Source organism: Folsomia candida, unplaced genomic scaffold (genome assembly GCF_002217175.1).
Source record: "Folsomia candida strain VU population unplaced genomic scaffold, ASM221717v1 Fcan01_Sc016, whole genome shotgun sequence".
Taxonomy (NCBI): Eukaryota; Metazoa; Arthropoda; class Collembola; order Entomobryomorpha; family Isotomidae; genus Folsomia; species Folsomia candida.
Genome location: NW_019091208.1, coordinates 22,083 through 48,000, shown reverse-complemented (window position 1 = coordinate 48,000; position 25,918 = coordinate 22,083). Strand labels below are relative to the sequence as shown.

General features: G+C 36.3%; 2 protein-coding genes across 3 annotated transcripts; one reads left to right on the top strand and one right to left on the bottom strand.

The window, feature by feature from the left end:
• Window positions 1-15,805: 15,805 nt before the first annotated feature.
• Window positions 15,806-20,229, bottom strand: LOC110856622. The gene is made up of 3 exons (XM_022105114.2): window positions 19,791-20,229; window positions 19,605-19,630; window positions 15,806-18,023 (listed from the first exon to the last, which is right to left on the bottom strand). Exons 1-3 carry the CDS (start codon window positions 19,878-19,880, stop codon window positions 17,570-17,572), a joined length of 570 nt encoding a protein of 189 aa, XP_021960806.1. The 5' UTR covers window positions 19,881-20,229; the 3' UTR covers window positions 15,806-17,569.
• A 1,059-nt stretch (window positions 20,230-21,288) lies between these two features.
• On the top strand, window positions 21,289-24,543 carry LOC118437835 (zinc finger protein 423-like). Of its 2 annotated transcripts, XR_004836403.1 has the most exons (6): window positions 21,289-21,819; window positions 21,907-22,353; window positions 22,434-22,455; window positions 22,668-23,061; window positions 23,493-23,745; window positions 24,230-24,543. XR_004836403.1 is itself a non-coding variant. In XM_035857226.1 (5 exons), the coding sequence occupies exons 1-5, from the start codon at window positions 21,318-21,320 to the stop codon at window positions 23,661-23,663; spliced, it is 1,536 nt and encodes a 511-aa protein (XP_035713119.1). In that variant the 5' UTR covers window positions 21,289-21,317; the 3' UTR covers window positions 23,664-24,543. The 2 variants fall into 2 exon arrangements, 1 of the variants encoding a protein (XP_035713119.1); XM_035857226.1 differs by having other exon boundaries at window positions 23,493-24,543.
• The last annotated feature ends 1,375 nt before the right edge of the window (window positions 24,544-25,918 follow it).

The following is a 25,918-nucleotide window of genomic DNA, read 5'->3' as shown; positions in this document are numbered from 1 at the left end:
CCACACCCTCCGTGGGTGTGGTTATAAGTATTAGGCGAATCTGGCTAAACCTGGTCAGGGGTCATCTCATGGCTGTTGTCTCAGCTCGCCAAGGCGACCGCGACGAGAGGCTTAATATGTGTAAAGTAGATTTCATTGACGGAGTTTAAGTTTAAAAAGCCACACCCTCTATGGGTGTGGTTATAAGTATACTGTGAATCTACTTACACCAGGTTATGCGACATATCAATCTTCTTATGACGTTGGCTAGATTTCAGTGGTAGACTTAAAATTTAAAAAGCCACACCCGCTGTGGGTGTGGCTATCAGTATCCAGGGAATCTTCTTCAACTGGGTTATGCGATATATCAGTTTTGTCAGCTCGCCGAGGGACCACGACCAAATGATTAAAATATGTGAAACCACTCCCCCTTGAGGGGTGTGGTTTTCTGTTCCCCGTAAATATGGCGAAACAAATCATCGCGCGGCGTGTAAATTTTCCAAGCTCGTTACGGCGATTAAAGTTATGTAATTTAAAGGCACAATTCCAATTGATTGTCCGAGTTTTACAAAACCAACCGATGTGAAAAGCGATTTTATTAGTATTTAATGCAGAATCTCCACCATTTTGCAGAATAATTAAAATTCGCGAACTGCGTCCCTGTGTGTTGACAGCAGCGACTTTTCGAGATGAGTCATAATAAAGCGTCATTTTTATACCTCCATGGTCATCGCTTTCAAGCAAATTTAAAATTGAAACCACACCACCAGGGGTTGTGGTCAAGTCTCTGCACTTAGTGGTTACCTTGGAAATGAATTCGCATTACCTGGTTTCCAAGATTTGCACATGTGTTCAATCCACACCCATTCACGCTGGTCCGGAATATTGAATTTCTTGGCCAAAACCTATTCTCACCGATTCGAAAACAAACTACCCTCTTTGGTACCTTTGACATAGACGTTCAATTGTGGAAAGTTTCATTTGAATTGTTCCAGTGGTCCTTGCGTGGCATATGCCCAAACTTGGCCGATAATATTGGGCTAAATGGGCAAAACTTCAAGTAGAAAATACTGTCTAGTCCTGCGGTACTTCGAGTAATCGAAAATATATTATTAATCCCCCATATCTCAGCTACAAAAACTGCTGCACCCAGCTGCACCTATTGCAAATAGACAGAGAAATTTGAATTTATTCAAAGGCAAATTGCATAATCAAAATATCGGGTGTTGAGAATTGTATAATGCTCATGATTTTTCTGTTCAGTTTATTTCCTTATCTAAATTTGTCTCCTTCCGAGTTTTTACATATCTTAACTATGACGCACATGCATTCGTTTAACTAATGTAATTATCTGTACTTCATGCAAGCCTCCTACCTTTGTGAATCTGACCAGTTTCTAACATTGTTTTTAGCCGTCAAATTTCTCAGTATTCTGTATTCTTCCAGTTTTCAACCCAAACTCAAGGTTTCTATTTTTGCATTTGACTGGTCATTCACTCTCAAATAAGGTTATAAATATTGGTCGACAAGTCGACCTCGCTGTCATTCTTTTACCTAAGCTGCTGTGAGTAGCGTCAATCTTTCCCATTTTTATCAAACTTGTAACAATATTTAAATTGCATAAATCCTGACTTGAAGTAACCTTAAACCATTGTGCACTCGTCTCTGCCTGATTATTCTCAACTTGCCTCAGTTTACAACTACACCATAATCTCTCATAAAAGTATTCATCTCCACCCTGTTGCCATCCATACGATTGAACATCACACTTCAAACTCTCACAAAAACCACACCCCAGTTGGGACCCAACATCCCCAACATCGGGAGTTCATCAATCATTTACATGTACGAAATTTTTGAGAGTCCTAAATAACACAATCGCTTCAACATATCTTGCCCATTCCTTGGGGGAGGAAATATGATAAAACCCACCCCTCTGAAAAATTTATTACGAGTGGGGGAATTTTATGAACTCGTGACCCCATGAGCAGGAATGACGAAATTTTTAACTTTGGTCCTATTTTCTTTGTTAATTAAGTCAGAGGGCAGAAATACTTCATAAATCTATAGAATATACTCATCTGTTGAAAATACAAAACTTTCAAATTCATATTTCGACCACACCCACTGGCAGTGGTTGTGCCGATAATGTCCCAATATTAGCCAGAGTTGTTTAAAGCTTGAACAGACCATTCAAATGACACCCCATTTGATGGGGTAATGCGAGAAGGTAATTATTGACCTGTGACCACACCCCCAAGAGGGCGTGGTTGTCAATGAATATTGCATAACTTATACTCCTTGGAACTTCATGTCTCGATTCCCGAAGACAGAATTCGAAAAAATTAAATTGCTTAAGAGCTATAGATTTTGCCAAACAAATGAAGCAATCCGGACCAGTGTGCCATTGTGGGCGTGGTTTTTTTAACTTTGAATTACGTAACTTTGTTCTACCTAAGGAGGTGAGAAAATTTGCAGATCACATGACATAGTTTCGCAAAATCCGCCAGAAGCTAACAACCACACCAACAGGGGGCGTTGTTTATCATATGTTAAGCCTCCCGGTAGCCTTGGCGAGCTGAGACAACAGCCATGAGATGACCCATGACCAGGTTTAGCCAGATTCGCCTAATACTTATAACCACGCCCACGGAGGGTGTGGCTTTTTAAAGTTTAACTACGTCAATGAAATCTACTTTACGTCCTAAGAAGATTGATATGTCGCATGACTAGGTTTAAGCTGATTCACTGCATACCAACGGCCACACCCACAGGGGGTGTGGTTTACTAAATTTTAACTATGTCAGTGAAATCCTCCCGGCGAGTTGAGAAAATTGATATGTTACATGACCAGGTTTAGTTAGATTCACCAAATACTTATAACCACACCCCCAGGGGGTGTGGATTTTAAAATTTTAACTACGTCAATGGAATCCACTTAACGTCGGAAGAAAATTAATACGTCACATGACCAGGTTTAGTTAGATTAACCAAATACTTATAACCACACCCACAGGGGGTGTGGCTTTTAAAATTTTAACTACCTCAATGAAATCCACTTAACGTCCGAAGAAAATTGATACGTCACATGACCAGGTTTAAGTTGATTGACTGGATCGTGACGGCCACACCCACAGGGGGCGTGGTTTACTAAACTTTAACTACGTCACTGAAATCCCCTTGGCGAGTTGAGAAAATTGATATGTCACATGACCAGGTTTAAACTTATCTATTAGATACCGATAGCCACACCCACAGGGGGTGTGGCATATTAAAGTTTGAAGTATGCCACTGGAATCTCCTTACCGGCCTGAGAAAAATGATATGTCGCATGGCGTGCATTGGTAGGGTATTGGCAGAAGCGCCGATAACCACACCCCCTGTCGCCATGGGGTCTACGACAATGGAATGTCGTTCACATAGGGGGCCTTGGTAAAATTACGTGTATTGGCGACGTTGAATTTCGGAAACTACGGTGGGGGGGAATTTTTTAGTACATTAAGTGTGTTGATTTGATATTTGACCACCCCCACAATGACTCCAAAGCAGGGTGTGAGGCCCACTAGCCGCTGAATATGATGACCTGCCTATTTCGGCCAAGAATTTTCCCCCAGGTCCTTCAAATCCAGTCGTAAAATTTTAAAATCCGATAAAGATGTGTTACTTGTTTTTTGACCTTGTGACCTGGATTTCGAGGGGGTGGGCCAACCCTGGAAAATCTTACCTACCTACGAACTAGGTTAGTAGTACACCTAGTCCCAAGGTAGTTGAAAAAACTCGCGACGCGTTTCGCAATTTATTTCTGCTTCATCAGGCTACAAAATTAAAATTAAATTACAATTAAATTACAAAATGCCCCTAAATGTAAGTTAACAAATATAAAATGCTGCTAGGAATTTAAATTACCGTGTTTTGTTTTACAATTATTTCTCTTGTAGTTTTTAGTTAAACAGTGAGTGTGGTTAATGTGATGAATGGATTTACACTGAGTTTGGTTTAGAATTGGAGGAGGTTTCTAATCTATTGGTTTTCTTATAAGAAATAATGAATGAAAGTTTGGATATACAATGCTTATATTCATCCGAATCACCTTTCGCGTTCTCCTTATGAATAAAGTTAATAAGCATATCTTTGAACTTGAACATATTTTTGTAGTATGGCATTACAAGGTATACATTTTCTTGTCCCATTTTGTTCAGTTTCAAGTCACTAGGATATTTACATAAAATGTTGGGATTATTATTGGACAATGAGTTTAAAATAAGATTAGTTTTGGGTCTTAAAATGACATTCCTATCCATGTTTGTAATTTTAGATTTTATTGTTTCGAGAAGTACTTCTGGGTATCCTCTAGTGATAAATTTTTGAAACATATCGTTCATATGGAATTTATATTCTTCGTCACTCGAACATATTCTTTTCACCCTTAAAAATTGACCATATGGTATTGAATTAATTAATGACTTTGGATGATTGGATTTGTAGTGTAAAAAAAGTGTTTTAGCCATTGGCTTGGAATACAAGGTTGTAACGATTGTGTTTTGAGGTTTAATACAGACTTTTACATCTAGATAGTTCATGGTCTCTTCGTTGACCTCAAATGTAAATGTTAAATATTCATGCTTAAATTTATTTGTACACCATTCATGAATTGACGTAATATTAGTCTTATCTACAATTAAAAATCCGTCATCAATAAACCGTAAATTGAGTCTAATTTCTGAGGTATTTACAAACATATCATTCACTTCATATGCCGCTGTAATATTTGCGATACATACGGACGCCGAATTACCCATTTGGATACCATTAGCTTGCTTATAAAAATTACCATCATATTGAACAAAACTATAATCAAGGCATAGATCAAGTAAATGGGAAAATTGATTGTTTGTGAACTTATAAGTTAGGTTGAGTTTTGAGCGAAATGTACCAAAAGCTTGCAAGCAATATTTTTTACACTTCGATAACTTTAAATTAGTATACATACTACAAATATCGTAGGTAATTAAGACAAATTTGCGAGTTTTATCCAATTCCAGATTATCCAAAATTAATAACAAATGATTGGTGTCGATTAATAAGTTTGGTATGAACGCCAAGATTGGCTTGAGTACAAATTCGACAAAGGCACTGATTTGATAATTAATTGTGTTACAAGTTCCACTTATAGGTCTGCCTAATGGAAAGTTATCATACGATTTATGCATTTTGGGTAAAATATAAAAATTTGCAGGTTTGTAATTATAATTAATTAAAGTGTCTAGTTTTACATTATTAGGGAAAATAATTTTTAGAGATTTTACTTTATCAATGAACTTATCACAAGCTTGACTAAAGTGGGCTGCTGTACTTGGAAAATACACTGTTTCATCGTTTAATTGTCGAAATATTTCGTCATCATATTCGGATTTATGCATAACGCATATTCCTGCATTCTTGTCCGCATTTTTAACAATTAGATTATTAGTGGAAATAAAGTATTGAAAGTTAATTAAAACTTCTAGAGGAAGAAAATTTTCTTCTCTATATTTGGATTTTACAAGTTTCAGAAAATTTTTGGTGAGATTTGTATCACTAAATAACTTTTCTTGGAGAGGACAAATGTTTTTATTGTATTTGGAGCTATTTTTCTTTCTAATTTTAATGAAGAAGTGGTCTAATTCTGATAGCTCTTTCTCTTCATTTAGGCCTTTAAAGAATATTATCCAACTTAATTTTCTAATCGCTTCATTTATGCAATAAGCTAAATCCTTCAAATTATAAGCTGTAAGCAGACAGAATTTTAATCCTAGTGATAAGATAAATAATACATATTCAGGAATGATTAAATTCTTCGTTAAATTGTGGATACAACTGTTTTGAACTTTGTAGTCTCTGTACAATTGGAGCAGGACACTATTCTGCTTAGTATTTAATTTATTTTTACATCCCAAAATTTTTTGCATATTATAAAATTTCCGGGACTTACAATTCCTAACAGCGGCGTTTCCTCAGGTGAAACAATTGAAAGTTTGGCTGGCGTTCGTTGTTATTGTAGACTTTATGTTGTCCACTTTCGTTTGGTTGTGGCATGGGTGGGAATCGGGCTGTTTTGCGGTTTGTGGAATTTGGCTCTGATTCCGAAAATACCTAGTGTTGTAGAAGGCACGTTGAGCAGTGGATCGGGTTTGGCTAGAATTCTTTCCGGTCCTTTTTGTACCACGTCCACCGTAAGTCTGATTTCGTGTTGCTCCATTATTTTGAGGAGGAAATTGACCCTGTCGGAATCTGCCAGTAAAGCGGGATGACGTTTGATGAACAAATCTGGGGGTAATTCCTTTGTCCATGCATTTTTGTAACTCGTTGGCTACTTCTTCTCCCTTTAGTGAGATTTTTCTCTTTTCAATTTCCGCAACTGATGCTGTCGCTAAACGATTGAATCCATCCTCCGGTATTATTTCATCATCTTTCATCATGACTTTGACCTAATCTAGCACTTGTTTACTAGTATACACAAATTTTGGAAGATACATACACACTACTAAATTTGAGTAGTACATACATTTCAAAGATTATAAAATTAGTAGAAGGTCGTTAAATGTAGTACACTTCTTTCGATATAACGATATAAATGCACATGGCTTGATAGACGTAGTACACTACGCTTAAGATAAATTCAGCAGAAATTACACTTCGAACACAAAAACAGGATAAAATAAACGACCGAATAAAAGTACACCTCGACCAAGACAAAATCAGATAAAAATGTACTACTGAATGAAAGTACACCTCGACCAAGACAAAATCAGATAAAAATGTACTACCGAATAAAAGTACACCTCGACCAAGACAAAATCAGATAAAAATGTACTACTGAATGAAAGTACACCTCGACCAAGACAAAATCAGATAAAAATGTACTACCGAATAAAAGTACACCTCGACCAAGACAAAATCAGATAAAAATGTAATACTGAATGGAAGTACACCTCGACCAAGACAAAATCAGATAAAAATGTACTACCGAATGAAAGTACGCCTCGACCAAGACAATATCAGATAAAAATGTACTACCGAATGAAAGTACGCCTCGACCAAGACAAAATCAGATAAAAATGTAATACTGAATGAAAGTACACCTCGACCAAGACAAAATCAGATAAAAATGTACTACCGAATGAAAGTACACCTCGACCAAGACAAAATCAGATAAAAATGTACTACTGAATGAAAGTACACCTCGACCAAGACAAAATCAGAAAAAATACACTACCGAGTGAAAGACTAGCCTGACTACCCGTGGGTATTGCTCTAATTTGCTACCCCAAAACCCACGAAAACCCCTTCATGGATACCCTGGTTATCAATGCTTACTGTTAAACATTGAAGTGGTTAACAGTACGCGCATCAATCCGAAAATCGGAGGAAATTACGCCTCGACAACTCGAAACTTGTATTGACCACCAAAATATGTTTAGCAGTAGACATATGGTTAAAGACCGACACGATAATTTGAAAGTTGAATAATTGTTTTTTTGTTTGGATTTTACAAGTTTGCATTTAACTAACTCCAATGAATTATAAAATAATAGCATTAAAAAGGTGCCGATCAAAGCAGGTGGAGGAAACATTCTGGAGAGGCTAAATAACTCCTAAGCCTTAATTAATAATTTTCGGAAATACTGCCCAATTACGCCCCTTTTTTGTAACGATTTTTGATCACTTAACTACTAACCATGCACATGTGAGACATGTTTCTCACGGATCTTCTTCAAACCAGCACTAAAATATGAAAGAACTAAACACAAACAATATTTTGTGTGACACTTGAGCACTTCGGTAGAATTCGCAAAATGGCGAAGGTTTTAAATTGGCAAAAACGCGCATTTTCACCAAGCGAAACTATACGGAGTTCACCTCTCCGCTTTTCTCCTGTGCTTCTCTACACCAGGTGATCGGTTTTCGCCTTTCGTTCAAAATGTAGTTTACTATTTTCAGAACCAAGTTCCCATCCGATTTTTCGTCTGTGATTTTTAAATAATATTTTAACACATTTTAATATTTCAAAGGGACTCAATTAGCTTCTTATCAGTGGGAATTGAAAAGAACTGGTTCAGAATTGTGGATTCGATTTTGTTTGCATCGCGTTGTGTTTTTTTATAGATTTGAATGACAAAACTCGTATGAATTTCTGTAATGTTAGCCCTTATCACACAGGAAACTTGGTATATTTGGTTTTATTTCCAAATGAAAACATGCATTGTGAAAAAAATTTAAAAAAATCGAGTCGACTATTCTGAAGTTCAGAAATTCTGTAATAATTTCCATTTGAGAAGTTAATTGAATCCATTTAAAATGTTAAAAATTGTTAGTAAGTTATTTAAAATCCGGAGATAATAAATCGAGTGAGAACTTGTTTGGGAAATTAATAGTCAATTTTGAACCAAATGTGAAAACGGATGACCTGAGGAGAAGCGGGAGATAAAATCGGAAAGCGGAGAGGTTAACTCTATATAGTGTTTAGTTCCTTGATATTTTAGTGCTGGTTGCAAGATGATTCGTGAGAAACATGTCGGACATGTGCATTGTAAGTGTTATTTTTCGAAATATTATTCTGACTACTATAACCTGATACGTTCCATAAAAAGTGGAGAAAAATGCTCAGGAATTGTGGAACAGCAGAAACGAGTAGACTGAAGAACTCGGAAGCTGTAGCATGAATTTTTATTTGTGACTAAATTTAGGTGTATTTAGGGAGTCATGGAAAGTATGACTTCCCGAATCTAAAACTATTCTTCCAGTGACTAAAATTTTACTTAAAGTGCAGAATGAGGAGCACAAAACTCTCATTCAAACTTAATCTAATTATCTGATTTCTCAGTTACATCCTGTAACTGAGACATCCTCCTTATCACTAATTAGGACTTTGTACTCCGTCCTACATATGTGTGCCGATGCTGATAAATAGAAGATAGATTTATTTCAGGGTTCGGAAAAACCCAGGGTTTTATTCACAAATTATAAAACCCTTGGGTTTTAATGGGTTTTACCATGTTAATTGGGTTTTATTTGGGTTTTAATGGATTTTATTGGGTTTTATTGGGTTTTATTAGGTTTTAGGTAATAACTTACAAAACTAATTAGGAATTTGTATCTATTCGGGAATTATTTTTATTTTATAACACTTGAAATCTGTGATGCTAAAGGATGGAGTCAATTGTTGATTTGTTCCGGATTTTCATATATTAGAATAGTAATGAAATAAACTGCTTTAGAATAAATTGAGAAAACGTCTTCTAACGTATAGGAGATGTATTTAACTTTTAGAATTTAGTTTCAAGGTAAAACTAAATTAAAACCCAATAAAACCCATTAAAACCCAAATAAAACCCACTTAACATGGTAAAACCCAGTGGGTTTTATTCATTTACATCCCATTAAAACCCATTAAAACCCAATAAAACCCAACCCATTAAAACCCAGGTCGGAATACCCTGATTTATTTCAATGAGACGCCCAAATGTATATGAACTTACACCTCAAGGACTAGTACTATGTGGCCCAGGCAAACTGGTAGTGAAATGAAACGCTGTAGCTACCACTGTTTTTGTGTTACACATTTTGAGTAAATTTTAATGGAAAGCCAGTTAATGTTTGAGTAGAGAACAATTTTTAGTTTTCAAAATTTCCAAATCCTACATTAATGCAGTGCTAAGGAAGCGGACTCGAGACCTAGACTTAAGTGCGCACAGAATCCCTGGATAAATTGCCTCGTAGTCAGTAAGATTTTTCTTAAAGCCTCTATATTTTTATGAGGCTTCGAACACACCTTGGCCTCCAAGTTTTACCATCTTTCATATTCCGGGGATTCAAATCTAAAAAGCAGAATAGAAATTCAAGTCGATCAAGTCGAGTTCGAGTTCACCGTAAATTCAAGTCGAAGCCAGTTCGAATCGAGTTGCACAGTCAATTCGACGAGTTCGAGTATTGATTGATTTGTTTACAATTACGCAATCCATTTCTGGGTCATTGGGCGTCAATGTATTCATGAAATCGATTCGACGAGTAGGAAATAGGAATTGAAGAACTGAATTGGGCGAGTTCGGATTATTGAGGGACTGTACGAATGGATTCGAGTTGACTTGACTGTTTCGAAATTTCACTTTCGATGGAACCCTTTATCAAGCTACACCGGGACACTTCCCAATCGCATGAAGTATTGACTTGAAGAAAATAATTCAAATGCAAGTTTTTTTCAAAATAACCCTCGCTGGTATTTGTCGATTCCGTGGCTGACTCCTAGAAATTTTCAAAAGATCTTGTCTTGAGGCTGGGAATATGAAAAATCCCAAACATTCGGATCATACATATTTGAAGATTTTACATTAATAAATGACGTTCATCACTTCTGCATCTTTATGTTTTTCATATCTTTATGTGTTACGAGAGATAAGTCATTAAAAAATTACTTACGTTGCTGATAGATACTTTTGTTGATCGATGCGGTTTTTATCGTTTTTTAAAATTCAGTCTCTAATAACCTTCTTGACTGACTATTCGGACACCCTTTGGTTTTAAACGAAAGAAATAATACTTGTAATTTAACTTCTCCCGTGCTTAATAAAATAAGGAGTCAATAAAAATTCTCCTTCTCAATCAATAAATTACTATTTTAAATGTTGCCCTCTCAAATCTATTTCACGATTCAATATAATATTTGAAGCATTTTCGGAAACCTATTGAATTGAGCTATCAGAACTCTACGCTTGTTTTAATTAGTTCCAATAGTGAACGTTACTGCGATCCAATCGGTTTGCACAAATTCATGGAACGAACGTTTGTGGAAATTTTGCAATTTACGGAAGCAAAAAGAATTGTGTCAATTTTTTAAATGAAAATGTAAATGCTGGCGTGTAGGTCCTCACAAGCTTCAGGACCTCTGATTTGTGATTTGGATAATAGTACGCTTCACAGCGTCGGATATAAATATTTATGTAAAAAGTTTGTAGAAGCATCTTAGGAAGGACTTCACAGTAGTATCCACCTCCTACATATGTAAGTCTAAACCCAACGCAATAAGCCAGTCTTACGACAAATTATGAAGCTCATGCTTCGGGGATGTCTAACGGTGACTCCTCAGCTTAGAGATTTACTTTTGTACCCATTTACACACCAAAGTTCCATGCGTTGGAAACATTCGTAGGACCATTCATTTGTGGCCATAAGTGGCAAGAATGAGTCTAAAAAATTCTGTCGTTAGGAAAATATGGACCACCACGGGTGCATTGTTCCGCACTCTTACATGGCCGTAAACTGAATTTTTAGCCAAGAAATACTACTTTTCACACTAGTACACTACTAACGTGTTAGTAGTACACTTCGAAAATTTTGTAAGATTTTCCAGGGTTGGGTGGGGCCGAATTTGAAAAATCTGAAAATATATATTTCTCCCAAAGGTCCAGGGTTTCCAAAACGGGCGCCATTTTGAAAATCCATCAAGAACTGACCGTGCAATTAATTTCGAAACTTTACATGTTATAGCTTATGGAGAGGTCGGCCATTTCACCTCCCGAGAATTCCCTTGCTCAGTACTTTCTGGATGAACGATAGTAGTGGTCAGTACACCATAATTTTAAGAGAGCATAGATTAAATAGCCGAAAATTGTTGGCATTATATGAAATTTTTGTATTTATTTTGCTAATTAATTTGATTATCCTATCCTATCCGTCGGATATCCGACGGATATCGGATAGGATAATATTTCTGAAATTATCCAGTGTTTCGCTTTTGCCGGCTAAAATCGTTTTTTGTTGGCCAGTGGTAAAAAGTGGTCAAAAGTGGTCGAAAATGGCCAAAATGGTAGAAAGTGGTCAAAAGTGGTCAAAATTATTCTATTGGCTAATGGTCTGCCCGACGGGTATAAACAGACTCTCGGCCGGTATTATTTATTCTTTGCACAAAGAATAATCATAGTTCTTACAAAGTAATTAAAATAGTCTGTAATAATTACCAATCTAATAAATTCAACTTGGACATGTATAGTAAGTAATGTATACATTTGCTTGATACTTGAATATTTAAATGGCTCATTGGTCAAGTCGTAACTATTCCTGTCAATTATTAATTGTTCCTGTGTCAATTATTAATTGTTCCTGTGTCAATTATTAATGATGCAATTTGTAATTTATTCCTTACTTGTAGCGTTAATAACCAATTTTAAAATTTTAGATCCAATCAAGCAGCGATAAGTAGCCTACAACTTGTTCTGCTAGATCATGATGAAATCCTGAATGTCCTTAGTAAAATCATTAACTTATCATTATTCCATGTCGCAAAATTCCCCATTTTTGCATTTTGACCATTTTGGCCACTTTTGACCATTTGCCACCTATTTTGGCAGGTGGTCAAAAGCCACTTTTGGCCGCTTTTGACCGGCGGTCTGGCCAATCTGGTTTTTGCCAAGCGAAACACTGAAATTATCCGACTCGGATAATCCGAACAGTGGACTTATCCGATCGGATGAAAATTATTTTTACAATCCTGGTGTAGCTTTACAAAACGTCCCCCTGTCCGTGCCCCAACTACAAACCAACATTTTATGTACAGGGGTGGTTTAAATGTCACGCTTCAATGGAAAATTTGTAAATTTCTATTAGTTATCGAAATTTTGCGTGTCAAATTCAATATTTTAAGAATTTTGTCATCAGTGATTCATCAGTTTTGACAAAACTATTCGATAAATTCTAAAAATTTTGGTAACTAATGAAAATTTACGAATTATTCCCATTTAGAAATTTTCTATTGCATGTAGCGTGACATTTAAACCTTCCTGTACATGTACATATGTAGGGAACATTTTAAACCTTCGAAGCCTTCAAAATCGTTTTAGAACCTGTGGACCTGCTTCCAATTGATATTCGTTACTCCGACGGAAAGCATATTTCGTGTCTTGAAAGGGTTCGACTCCAACCCGCTCAGCGTCCAGCTTCCGAGCGGGGAAATGGTGCGGTGTCAAAATCTAGTCGCCCTGGATATGGCCACCCTGAAACGGATTTCCCGCCGTAGCGGGACTAATATCACGTCCATCGTGTTCGCCGGGGTGACCGGTGCCGTGAGAAGAATTGTGAAGGAAAGAGGGGCAAATTTAAACCAAGACGCGACATCATTGTATGTTCTACCCAGTGTATTCAGTCACCCGGGAAACTTGACGAATAATTTGTATGTGCAGAGCACTATTTAGATTGAGCTACTTACACTTTAATGTAAAGGGTGTTGATTTAATTTGTCGCGATTATTCCTTTCTGGGGTCACAAAATCACATTTAAGCATAGCTTTGAAACATGTTAAAATTTTTATGTGAACGGCAGAACGATGATAGTTAAATCCTAATCATGAGTATTTATCATTAGCATTTAACAATAGAATCCAAGATTTCAATGCCTTTGAGCTATACATAAGGTGTCAAATATTTAGGAAAAATCGGGACGAATTAAATCAACACCCTTTAATAACCTGCATTACGTGTTAGCGGTGACCACCATGGGAATAATTTGTTACCAACTGTTAGCAAATTTATTTCGTATACGCTGCCAGATTTTCATTCTTACAAAGCTACCAATTAAAACATGTCTGTTCTGAAAATGCCAATATCGGAGAAGAAAATTAATCAAAGATTGGCCCAAATTTCACACCAATTCCGCCACCTTTTCAACTCCCCTCTTCTCCTCGGATTTCTCTCATTTCACAGTCATGGGACTACTCCTCAGTGGAACGTTCCGGAAGTACTGTTTTCCTCAGAATTATGGAACTATAATGCATTCCAACTTTTCCACTTTTAAGGAGGATCGATACGAATTATGCGGAAATCCGGTTGAGCGAATCGTGCCAATTATTGGTTTACTGCAGAGATCGAACTCCATTGGAGTAGTGAGTATTAGTTATAATGGAAAAATGGGGCTTGCCATAGCGGCAGATAAGACCCTCTTCTCTGGACCAGAGGAACTGGAAGGTGTAATTAACAACATCATAAGTGAGATTGATGAAATTGGCGAGATTAATGGAGGGGGAGAAGAAGACGAAATGGGTTTAGAAACAAGCTGAGCTAATTTGTTAAATTTGCACTGCATTTGAATTGCAGCAATGGACTGAAATTGCACAGGAATATAATTGTAATAACCAAACACATTTATGTACCGTAAATACTCTATTTATAGCCGGGGCTAAAATCCAAAACTGGGCGTCACAGACCCGACTATAATTAGAGACCCAGCCAAATTTTGTTCCGCGCTAATTTTTAATATGATAAAATGACTTTTTGTCATGATTAAATGCATTCTTGGTCGAATAAAATTAAAAGTTTTGTAAATTTTGACCTCATTCGTGCATTCACCAAATGTACAGCATTTTCTTGAACGGGTGATGAACGGGGACACAGCGAACAAGACAGGCCATAATTAGAGACCCGGCTAAAATTTAGAAATCTTGGTCCCTACACCCGGCTATATTTGGAGACCGGCTATAATTAGAATAGGACTATAAATTGAGGTTTTACGGATGACCACGTTATTAATACATACATACATGCATATGTAAATATATATGTACTACGAAAGTATGTATTTTAGGTACTAAACAAATGTTTGAACATATGTATGTATTGCATACATAGATGTGTTCCTAATTTGAAAAAGCGTAAAGTAAAAATGAACAAAACTCTGGCTTCGACAAGCTGTTGGTCACAGTGACTGACATTTGTAAGAAATTGACCTGGTTTGCCAGAATTTTGAAAGAAGTATCCTAAGTATGTATATCTTGTCAAATATCTTGAGACATTTTTTTGCCGGACACACGTGTGTATTATAAAATACATAAAAACGTTAGTCAAGGCAAATATGTGTGTACATAATTAATTGTTTGGCCAAGGGAATTGTGCCTTACAGAAATGCATCTACGAGTGGGCGAGAGATCACAGGGTTAACCACAAGTACTCCGAGACGCACGCGGACCCGTATAACGCCGAGCGCGGCTTCTTCTTCTCCCACATGCAGGCTGTCTCTAGGACTCGAGCATACTGCAAGAAGGAAATACCGTAGTGCAGGGGCGGATCTTCAGAAAACATGTCTCAAAACACGTGGTGGGGCATGCACATGCTGTATGAATTTTTGAGGTTTTTTTTTCGAAAATTTATATAAAATAATAACTGGTTGGAAAATATTGATTTAAGGCCTCAAGTCATCCCCAATTCATTAATTTAACAAAAATCAAAACTACTAAGGTTTTAAAGGGGATAAATGGGTAAATTTTTTATCCTTGTGAACTATGACCTGGAAATTGATGACCTGGGGCCTTAAATCAATATTTTCCGACAAGTTGATATTTTATATAAATTTTCAAAAAAAACCTCAACAAATCATACAGCATGTGCATGCCCCAACACGTGTTTTGAGACACGTTTTCTGAAGATCCGCCCCTGCACTAGGGTATTTCCTTCTTGCAGTATGCTCGAGTCCTAGAGACAGCCTGCCCACATGGGTTGGGCCATGGTCAGAAAACACGTCCTGGTCAAGGAAAAAGGAAAGGCGATCGATTTGACCGACCCGATCGTCATGTTCCAGAAAAAGTATGCAAGAAGAAATTCAATTTTTTTTTAGAAAATATGCATTCCTGTCAATACTTTGGGAACTACGGTTTACTCGTTTGCCAAATTTTTCTGCTAACATAGAAAATATTCTGAAAAAACGACCCAGTCACAAATTATGTATATGCCAATTAGAAGATAAATTTAGTACCCAATACTTAATCCAGGTTGATTTTTGCGCTGAAAAAATGCACTACACTTTTCGCTTGAATTGTAGAAAGCTGTTGAAAGCTGTTATCTATTAGCTAATATATGTAATGCTAGATAAGTCTGATAATGCTTAGATAAGAGATATAGTGGGATAGTTCCCAAAATTGTAATAAATTGTATAATCATATTCATAATCATATTCATAATCATATCCATAATCATATTCATAATCAAATTCATAATCATATTCATAGTCATATTGAGAATCATATGCATAACCATATTCATCACCATATTCATAACCATATTCATAACCATAGTCATAATCATAATCATATTGAGACATTGGATCTATTCCCTGATTGGTGGAGACAGGAAGCTGGCAGCCAATCAGAATGCTGGGATGTCACGGAAAATTTCACGGGACGGACTTTTCGAAATTATAATATAGATGGTACAAATTACAAATATAAGTAACCAATCAAGACTAGTATATAGCTATTTACCTTATAATAATAATGATATAAATACGACGTTAGTGACGTAAGTTATCCACTTCTACTGTTCGGAGCTAAAATTACTTGTGAAGTTACAGAATAAAAGTATTAATCTATGTTACATATTTTATGATTAATCGCTATTACAAGTACAAATATATTTACCTGATTTTACATTGTATTTTCAATTTTTTGAATTTTACTTCAGTACGTTGTCAAAAAACTACCTATTTTATATATGTATACATATATACGGGTTTATATGTAAGTAATGGTGAGGACAGAGAGGCAATCACTGATTATTCTGCTTCTGTTTCACTATGTAGTTATAAATGCTGCCAACTTTACTGTAGCTTGTGTGAATCTTCATTTTGGTTAAAATCTCTTTGTGTCCTAAATGGGAGCTTTTTTCTCCCTCCTTACGAATGAACTCGATGGTGATACTACCTAATCTGGATAATGCTTTATAAAATGGCATTACAATGTAGGAATTTGTATTGGTATTTACTAATAAAGAATTAGTTTCGGTTTTGACGTAATAATTGTGCAGTATTTCGGGATGATGAATAATAAAATTACTTATAGTTAATGCTTTCTTTGGCTGTAGTACACTGTAATTATCTAATAATTCCAACCTATTGTTAGTATCATTAAGTAACGATTCAGGATAACATCTGTTCTTAAAATTGTTAAGCATAACAAGACTTTCATTATTTCTATCCTGTGCATCTGAACATATCTACATATCTGCATAACGAATCTACATATTTCAAAAATTATGAATATCATTACGATATTAATGCATATTCCTATAAATATATGTTCCTTTATTAGATGCCGATCGGTAACTAATGAAGGACAAATGTAAGTGTGTACATATATTAATTTAGAGATGTAGGTTACGGTCACCGTTTGAAGAAATAAAATTGAATTGAAAATTATAAATTGTTATTGAGTTGGATCAATCATTCTTAATTTTGGTCACTTCGAGAAAATATCGGAAGCATTTGTATGAAATTAATTAATTATCATCTCTTTAGAGACGTACATATAAGCTCGTGCCACAAAACAGGTCGTTCACAGATGAAGTCGCTAAAAAGTGGAAAATGGAGTGTTCACAGAAAACGTAGTGACTTGTATATATGTACATATAGCAAAGGTCCTGCTTGTGTTAATATACATACAGAGTAAATGTCACGTAAATGTCACGCTACAAGGAAAATTTTTCGAAAGCAAAAGTCCCAAAATCCCCATTAGCTACAAGATTTGGGATTGAGATTTTTATTAATTATGATCAAAACTGATGGAACACTTGTAAATATTTTAACATAGAATGATACTGAATGGCTTAACATTTTCCAAGAGTTGTGACCCTTCTCCTGTTTCGCCCCCATTCAGATCTATAACTGCGGACGGACCACCCACAATTTTTATGACTTTGTCCGCACTTGCGTATACTCCGTGTTCCTGCACGACAAACTTTGTGATCCAATCGGCCACAATTTTTTGGTTTTCTCCCGAAGTTCCCGGCGGAAGTAGAACGTTTCTCATGGCGATGGGATCTTCGCTTTTTTCGTCCGCCTCCAAGGTATTGTGCTCAATCATAAAGTCCGTAGCTGCTTCCGAGATCTCCTTAAACATCGCGGTCCTTTCAAAGAAGGCGCCAAACGCCTTCTTCGGAGCCGTAGAAAGGGACAAGTCCTTCAAGACATCGTCGTAGTCGTTAAACCCGGACCAAAGTGTGGCCTCGACGGTGAACCAAATTTTTCCTACTTCACTGCGGAAAAGGAAAAAGAGGACACACTCTTAGAAATGGTGTCAATCTTTCGAAAACAATTTAAATGCACGCTGAATTATGCTAAATATGTACTTCAACTATACTAAATTCAGGCTAAACTTTGCTCTTTACCAAATCACCGTCACCTGTTGCAGGAAAGATAACTTTTGAACATTATGTTACCAATTTTAGAAATATGTAAATTAAGTAAAATTTAAAAGATACAGAGTAAACTTTATCAACTCACAATGCAAGTCTTTTACGTGTACAACTCAGATCTGGTTGGGACCGATTTTATTTTGTTCACCACAAAAAATAAGCATACCCGTATTTTTTCATTTTTCATAATGCGCTAATTTGAGCGCGAGGCGCGAATTTTAAAACATTTTTCAGCCAAAACCTTGGTTTTTAATAATTCTGTAAATTTTCGAATTTTAGCGCGAATCCAAAAATTCGAAAACATGTCTCTTCAGAATGATTTACTTGACTTATGAAAAATCCAAATACATTATTTTTTGAAAAAGTACAAATTTGAAAAAGTTCATAATTTAAATGAATTTCAAAAACTAGCAAAAAATTTTGAAATTCAAATTTCGAGATATTTGAATTTTTCATAAGTCAAGTAAATCATTCTGAAGAAATATGTTTTCGAATTTTTGGATTCGCGCTAAAATTCGAAAATTTACGGTTTTTTTAAAAACCGAGGTTTTGGCTGAAAAATGTTTTAAAATTCGCGCCTCGCGCTCAAATTAGCGCATTATGAAAAATGAAAAAATACGGGTATGCTTATTTTTTGTGGTGAACAAAATAAAATTGGTCCCAGCCAGATCTGACAAGGGACACTCACGACCTGTCGTTTGAGTCCAAGGTACCCACTATGTTTTTTTAGAATCTACTAGGACCCCAGATGAAGGATTCATTCATATTTCCGTGTTAAACTCATATTTGGCGTTGTGCCGTGGCGCCAAATTCGCCAAATTTAATGGTTTTTCATTTTTAAACCGCCATAGCTTTTGAAATCCTGGACAGATTTTCAAAACTTTTGACAAAAATCATGACAAGGAGTTCAACTTTAGTATTCTATGAAATTTTTTCCAAAATTATCGCTTTTAACTTTTCGCAAAATTTCGAAATTTCGGGTTCGTCGAAAAAATGCTAAAAATATCTCAAAAATTAAAATTTTTTTATTTTTATTTTTTTCTCTTAAATTTCGACTTTTCTGATCATTTAAAGCATAAAATTGTGAAAATCCGACATAAACTGCAAAAGTTATGGGGGTTTGAAATTGGTCGAAAATGCAAATTTTTAAGTTTGGCGCCACGCCATGGCGCCAAATATAAGTTTTACACGGAAATAAGAATGAATCCTTGATCTGGGGTCTTAGTAGATTCTAAAAAACATAGTGGGTGCCCTGGACTCAAACGACAGGTCGTGAGTGTCCCTTGTGAATTGTACACGTAAAAGACTTGCATTGTCAGCGTTACTCTGGATTTAGTATATATAGTTAGCAAAATATATGGCATTGCGACTGCATTTTAGGGCTAACATCATTTTAAGTGTGTATTATAGTTTTTTTCTCACCGCTTGACAACCTGGCCAGGCATAACCTGAAATAAAAGTAGAATCTTTAAAATTTAGCCTAGCCAAAATTTCTGTAAAGTTGGTGATTCAAATTCTGCAAATTTGTGGTGACGTTTAAACCAAAAAGTTTTTTCTCAACTGGATACATTACATGAATAATCTACATAAAACTGGATAACTTATTACCTTGTTCTCGTAGTAGAGTGGGGTGACCTGCTTCAAAGCAATGTTGAGAATGCAGTTGGTTTCGTTCACGATGGAAATGGTTGAACCCATTTTGATTTAATTTAGCTTTATGAATTAAATTCTTAATTTGTTAAAAATATTGGACGCACTAGAAGTTCCACTGCGGAACGAAATACCGCCTCACTTTCTACTGCCATTCTTTTCCTTTCAGGAACCGAGAAAGTCAGTTGCATACTTCTGCAGCACAGCATGCAACCAGTAGCAATGTAACGTAATTTAACTGGGAATGAATGTAAGTTGTGGAGAAAGTGAGCAAACCAAGGTTACTGCAGAGAAAGAGAAAGTGGCAAATACCCGGGTTGAGTCGAGAAAACTCGCAAAAACCCGAAGGACGCTCATTAACGAAGCACAACATGTACACATACCCATTGGATGCTCTACAGTATTTGCCAATTTTTTGCATATTGAGATAACTAAATAATCAGTTAAAAACATATTTTGTCATACTGCCGCTAAATAATTTTGCAGCCTAACGGTTCATGTTTTATCCTTCAGAATAGCACTTCTCATCTTAATCCTGCCTCGTCCTGGAGACGGATGCAAACGTTGTGGATGATATTAACCCTTTGTTCGCGTGTGAGTTTAGCTTTTACATGAGGTAAAGCTGGAACGGGAGGTATCGTGTCTGCATGCATGCAAATGTTTTATTTAATGATGATGATGGAACTATGATCAAATACAGAACATTTAATATGTTGTTTTACTAACCAACATAGGGTTGCCAACAAATGCCCAACTTATTTATGAAAGATCGGGATATTTTAATTCAAATGAAAGTTTCAATTTTTGAGCCTTAAGTATAAATTACATACATATGTACATATGTATGTAGATACTTTGCAAATTTGGAAAATGGATTTTGTAATGTGTACATGTATGTAACTGCAGAAATATAAACTTGTGCAAGTATGCCGTTCAGGAGCGTTGTATGATTTATTTATTTACTAGTGTAGAAGCCCATCAATCGACGTGCGAAATAGGCCCGTAGGTAAGCCCGTTACCCCAACATTAGTGAAGTTAGCCTCTCCTGTCCTCTCTGCAGAGTTGAGAGAGCAAAGGAGAGGCTAACTTCTCAACTAAGCCACCGACCCAGCAGCGATACACTCGCCTGCTTTATATAGTTTAGATGTATATACCCAGTCGCAGACTACATTCCCCAAGGCTATATGTGTAAACTCGTATGAAAAAGGTACCCGAGGAGAAAGTGGAACAAAATATGAACTACATTCCCTCAGGCGACCCTTGAGGGCCTTCTAACTACAAAACACGATCAAATCAGCAGCTCACAAAAGCAAAATAAGTCTACAGACTTGAGTAAAATCCGATGAAAATTAAATTTTGCTCAATTTGCTGTCACCAATCCGAATTTTGATATATACAAAATTTCATCACGTGTTGGATTAAACGAAACGGATACTAGGTTCAAATCAACAATTCATTTTACATTGCAATAAATGTGAAATATGCATGCACAACATTTTATTTAAAAACATTTTATATTGTTTTTCCGGCAAAATGTTAAAACCAGACGGATTTTGCAGCTCTCTGAAAAACGGGACGGGGCACATTTTGCAGGATTTACTTTCCTCCCGGGTTTTGCTCGACACGTCAAATTTTATTCCCCATACGAATCACAACTTTCCCCTGAAATTTGAGAAGAATAACTCATCCCCAGAATTATTAACATCGTCCTGTTCGATCTGCGCCGAATCGACAAATCTGCGTCCTCTCGCCGTCCAACAGATGGAAATTCTTGCCAAATTCGTCCTAAATCAGGATCAAATTTCCCTCATTTTACAAACTGAAGATCATCCGGCAATATTTTGTTGCAAATTTTGCACTTCCGCGATCCACACCTTGGCCAAGTTGTCCATGCAGATTGAAAATATTACCATTTCTCTCCGTGCCGTGATTTCCAGCAGGAACGGACTGTTCAATAAAGTGGGAAATGAATTGGGAAAAATTTGTGGTAAATAATAAGCTACGTACTCGATTGTGCAATATTGTAAAATTTGAATTATAGTAAATAATAAGCACATTTAATTATTTAATATAGAATTTCCCCACGGAATAATAAAAAGAGAGGTTAGCTCTCCTGCTCCCAACAATGACGACGACCAAGAATTAACTGGATTCGTTGAGGAGGAAGAGGAATTCTCTGTAAAAATTGAGCCAACCTACGAGGAAGTCGATAACAGTGGAGAAGTCGATAACTGCGGAAAAGAGGTCGATAACTGCGTAGAAGTCGATAGTTACGGTGGAGAAGTCGATAAATCCTGCGGAGAGGTCGCTGGCTGCGTCAACATCCCGCCTAATTCTGCCTCCACGAAGCCAACCGCGTTTGAAGGTGAGGACGACTCGGCTCTTGCAAATTCCAATTTTCCAGCTGAATCAGAATATTTGTGCGAAATATGTCAACCTAACGTCACATTTGCCACGCATGACACTCACCTTGATCATATGAACGATTTACATCACGTTACTACGGCTCCCATTATTTCCGGTGAGATTAAGTACTTAAAAAATATGTAGCGCTGAAAAATTACTTATTTATGCATACATATCTAACAATTTTATTCATAGCCGCAAAAAAGTCGGGAGAAAGGTGAGTAAAAATCAATTTTTAGCGATATTCAAGGCGAATATCCAACTGTTTTAAAGTTTTTGGCATTATTGGTAATTTAGTTCATTCGTTATTCAGGCGTTATTCGTAAACTTTACAACGCTAGGGAAAAATCCTATCTTACAAATTTTACCCATCGTTACGAAGTTTACGGACAGAGCCTTACACGTACATAAAATCCCTATTTTTTACAGATGCGACCCTCCAAATCCGAAAACGGTTTCTTGTCTGGAATGCGACGAGCGTTTCACGACTTTGACGGCCTTACTTCAACACACAAACAGGCGACATGGCGGAATTATGCAGAATTGCACTCTATGCCCGGGCGTGTTTAGGCGCGTGGGTGCGCTGCAAAGCCACATGAAGGAATGTCACAATGCCCCAATGCCGCCCAGACCGCCGAAGCAGATGCCACGATTTCCTTGTGACGTGTGCTCAAAGACCTTCCCAAGAAAGTCATGCATCCCTGAACACGTGGAGCGGGTCCATTTCCCGGACAAGACGTCCTGTCCGTACGGATGCGAAGTCAAGATTGACTCGGAGGCTGACTGGGTGACGCATTTGGAGGGGTGTGACTCCCCTAAAACGGTAAAAAAACCTGCTTAAGTTTAAATATCTCTCACGTCAAAGTCCGTAAATTTTGTATATGTACATAGCATCATTAATTTTTGCCAAGTTTTACGAGATTTCACAATTTTATCTACGAAATTTAGCAGAAAATCCCATGGTATTCCAGGAAGGATTTTAACTGTGGCTGGGAAATCATTTTTTTGAGGAAATTTGACACGGTTTTATTTCGAAAAATTATTTCGTAAAGTCATCACCAGCATAGAAATTACTGAAATTTATGAATCCACTCAACATTTATACAGATTTTTTTTAGCTTCGCCAATTTTCTAATTGCTAAATAATTCGTTGTCGTGGGTACGCTTAGTTTGACTATAAATTTTTCAAAACAAGTTGGAAAAAGTAAAATTTTTGTCGTAAGTATGCTTACCAATTTTGTTTCTTTTTTGTAGACTGCAAATTCAAAATGCGATTGCCAATTTTGCCCGGGCGTTTTTCGCAACACCCTCCTCCGGATAGACCACCACCTCCGCCAACATGGCGAAAAATCGTACTCTTGTTGCGTCTGTAAAGGAATGTTTTCCCTTCCAAATCTTCTCCAGAAGCACAACTGTAGATACTAAATAAATAAGAGTATAAATATTAGCTCCAACGTATGTACATAAAATGAAGACTGGAAAACCATTCGGAATTGCGTAATATTTGGTGAGGGGATATCCATAAATTATGTCATGGTTAAGGGTAAGAGTTTTGCGCGAACATTTTTGCAACATTTGGAAACGTGGGTGTAACACGTGACAAGAGGAAAGGAAGGATCTGAAAAATAAATCGTCGTTTTTCCGTCACGTAATTTCTGGACGTTCCCTGACTTTAAATAAATACTGAAAAACCTGTCTTAATTTCATAACATTTACGGTGGGGACGTTCATAAATTATGTCACGACTGAGATTGGTGGGAGGGTAAACGATTTGCTTGACAGAGTCCATTTGCTACACTTATTAAAAGAATGGGTGGAGTGAGTGTCTGAAAAATCAGAGTTTTTTACCTAACGTATTTCATGAACGTTCCCTTACTGAAAAGACGAACGGCAAAACATGGCGTACATTTGCTTACGTAAATACTTTGTTGCAAGATTCATACATAGTTACGCTTGGCAACTTTAAGCAGTTATGTATAATTATGTTTCAGGTACATCCTTTTTGGATGGTGTGATGTTTTATTCTTATCGCTTGCACATTGAATGCAACGTATGCATACATAAATGGGAATACATACATTGTTGGATAAACTTGTCGAGATAAGCAAATTAAAAATCATTAACAAGTGCATGCTGCTCGTGTACTCTTTTGTTTTGGAAATAAATACGGGGCCGTTCATAAATGTTACTATGTATAAATGTGAGCATTTTTATGCATATGTATTCATCTACATTGTTAGACGAATTTAACAAAATAAACGAATTAAAATTAATCGAATAAAACAATAAACAAGTTGCAAAAAAGTATGCGAACAAAATTTGAAACTTAGAAATAGTTTAGGACATTATTTTGGAAAAAGGCTATTAGCGGTTATGAAGGTGTAATTTTTTCACGTGGTATACCACAGACCCTTTTTCTTACTCTCTATTTCTCCCCTGCACAAATTTTATGGGTCGAACTAATTAGGGAAAGGTGGACATGGGATTAGGCTAATTAAGCAACTAATTAAGAAATTCTACGACTTTATGTATTTGCATAACGTATAACATAATCAGACACACCCATTGTACTATAGACGAACTTATGATTTATTACGCAACCTAACTTCTTTATGTGAAGGCTTTGTCCGTCTGTCCGTACAGCCGGATGTATGTCCGTCATCAAGATAACAGGAAAATAGATCGAAATTATCGAAATCGGTTTTCGCGATGATACATATGAGATTTTTTTTGCTGAAGTTTATTTTATATAATGAAATCAAGTGTTCCACACTGTCGTGAGCATGGTTGGGGTGAATTGAGACTGACGAGCTACTTTTTTATATGCGTTTTCCACTGTAAATATATTTGCACTCGCACCAACCTTAAATGTTTGAAGGGTGGGCAGGACTATCCAGAATTTCAGATATTAATCTACATATGAGCTAAGAAAATTATTTTTTGTGACACAACCAAATAAAATGTAACCCCTGCTTTCTAAATACATTACTTTGTATACTAAACGACTTCCAGTGGCCATGGAAACCCCAGACTTTAATTAGACTACAAATTACGCCCCGACATCGAATTAACGAGACCGTGACTAAAAGTTTTACTTAAAAATTTGACGTTAAGGTAGTCTCCAGTGTTTCATTTGTTTGGAATATTGCATGAAACTACGAGACACTCATTTCATATAGATCGTGGCTTTATGCCACCTTTCTATACGATTTGGCAATTTTGCTGAATTTCGTGCACCATTCGCACATGCGAGCAAAAATTATTTCGGAACCCTTACAAATTTAATACAAATTAAGTTAATTAATAGACTACCTTAAATATTAACACATAATAAAAATATTAAATCCTGGCCTATGTACATATCCACTCTGAGAAATAATGTAGCATTTTTAATAAGAAAATGCACATTGCAATAAACGATACTAAATCCAGAGTATTTAAACTTGGTAAAGTTTACATGGAATTTAGCGAAGTTTGCTTAATACAGAATTCAGAGTGCATTTGCAAACTTTGCAGAAGGGTTAAGTTATTTTTAAGAGTGTAAACATGTAAGTTTTTATATAAAAGAACATGAATCTTTCTTGTCACTTTAAGGTTGATAAGTTTTATTAAATTTATTGTTTTCCAATAAGATTTGGGGATTTTCATGGCTTCTAAAAAGTACTGTGCAAAGGTCGGTT

Coding starts and splice junctions, on each gene's coding strand:
- LOC110856622 (XM_022105114.2), bottom strand. CDS start 19,880: ATGGGTTCAACCATTTCCATCGTGAACGAAACCAACTGCATTCTCAAC. Junction 19,631..19,790: donor CACTCTACTACGAGAACAAG/GTAATAAGTTAT, acceptor CTTTTATTTCAG/GTTATGCCTGGCCAGGTTGT. Junction 18,024..19,604: donor CCTGGCCAGGTTGTCAAGCG/GTGAGAAAAAAA, acceptor CCTTTTCCGCAG/TGAAGTAGGAAAAATTTGGT.
- LOC118437835 (XM_035857226.1), top strand. CDS start 21,318: ATGCACAACATTTTATTTAAAAACATTTTATATTGTTTTTCCGGCAAA. Junction 22,354..22,433: donor TACGGCTCCCATTATTTCCG/GTGAGATTAAGT, acceptor TTTTATTCATAG/CCGCAAAAAAGTCGGGAGAA. Junction 22,456..22,667: donor GCAAAAAAGTCGGGAGAAAG/GTGAGTAAAAAT, acceptor TATTTTTTACAG/ATGCGACCCTCCAAATCCGA.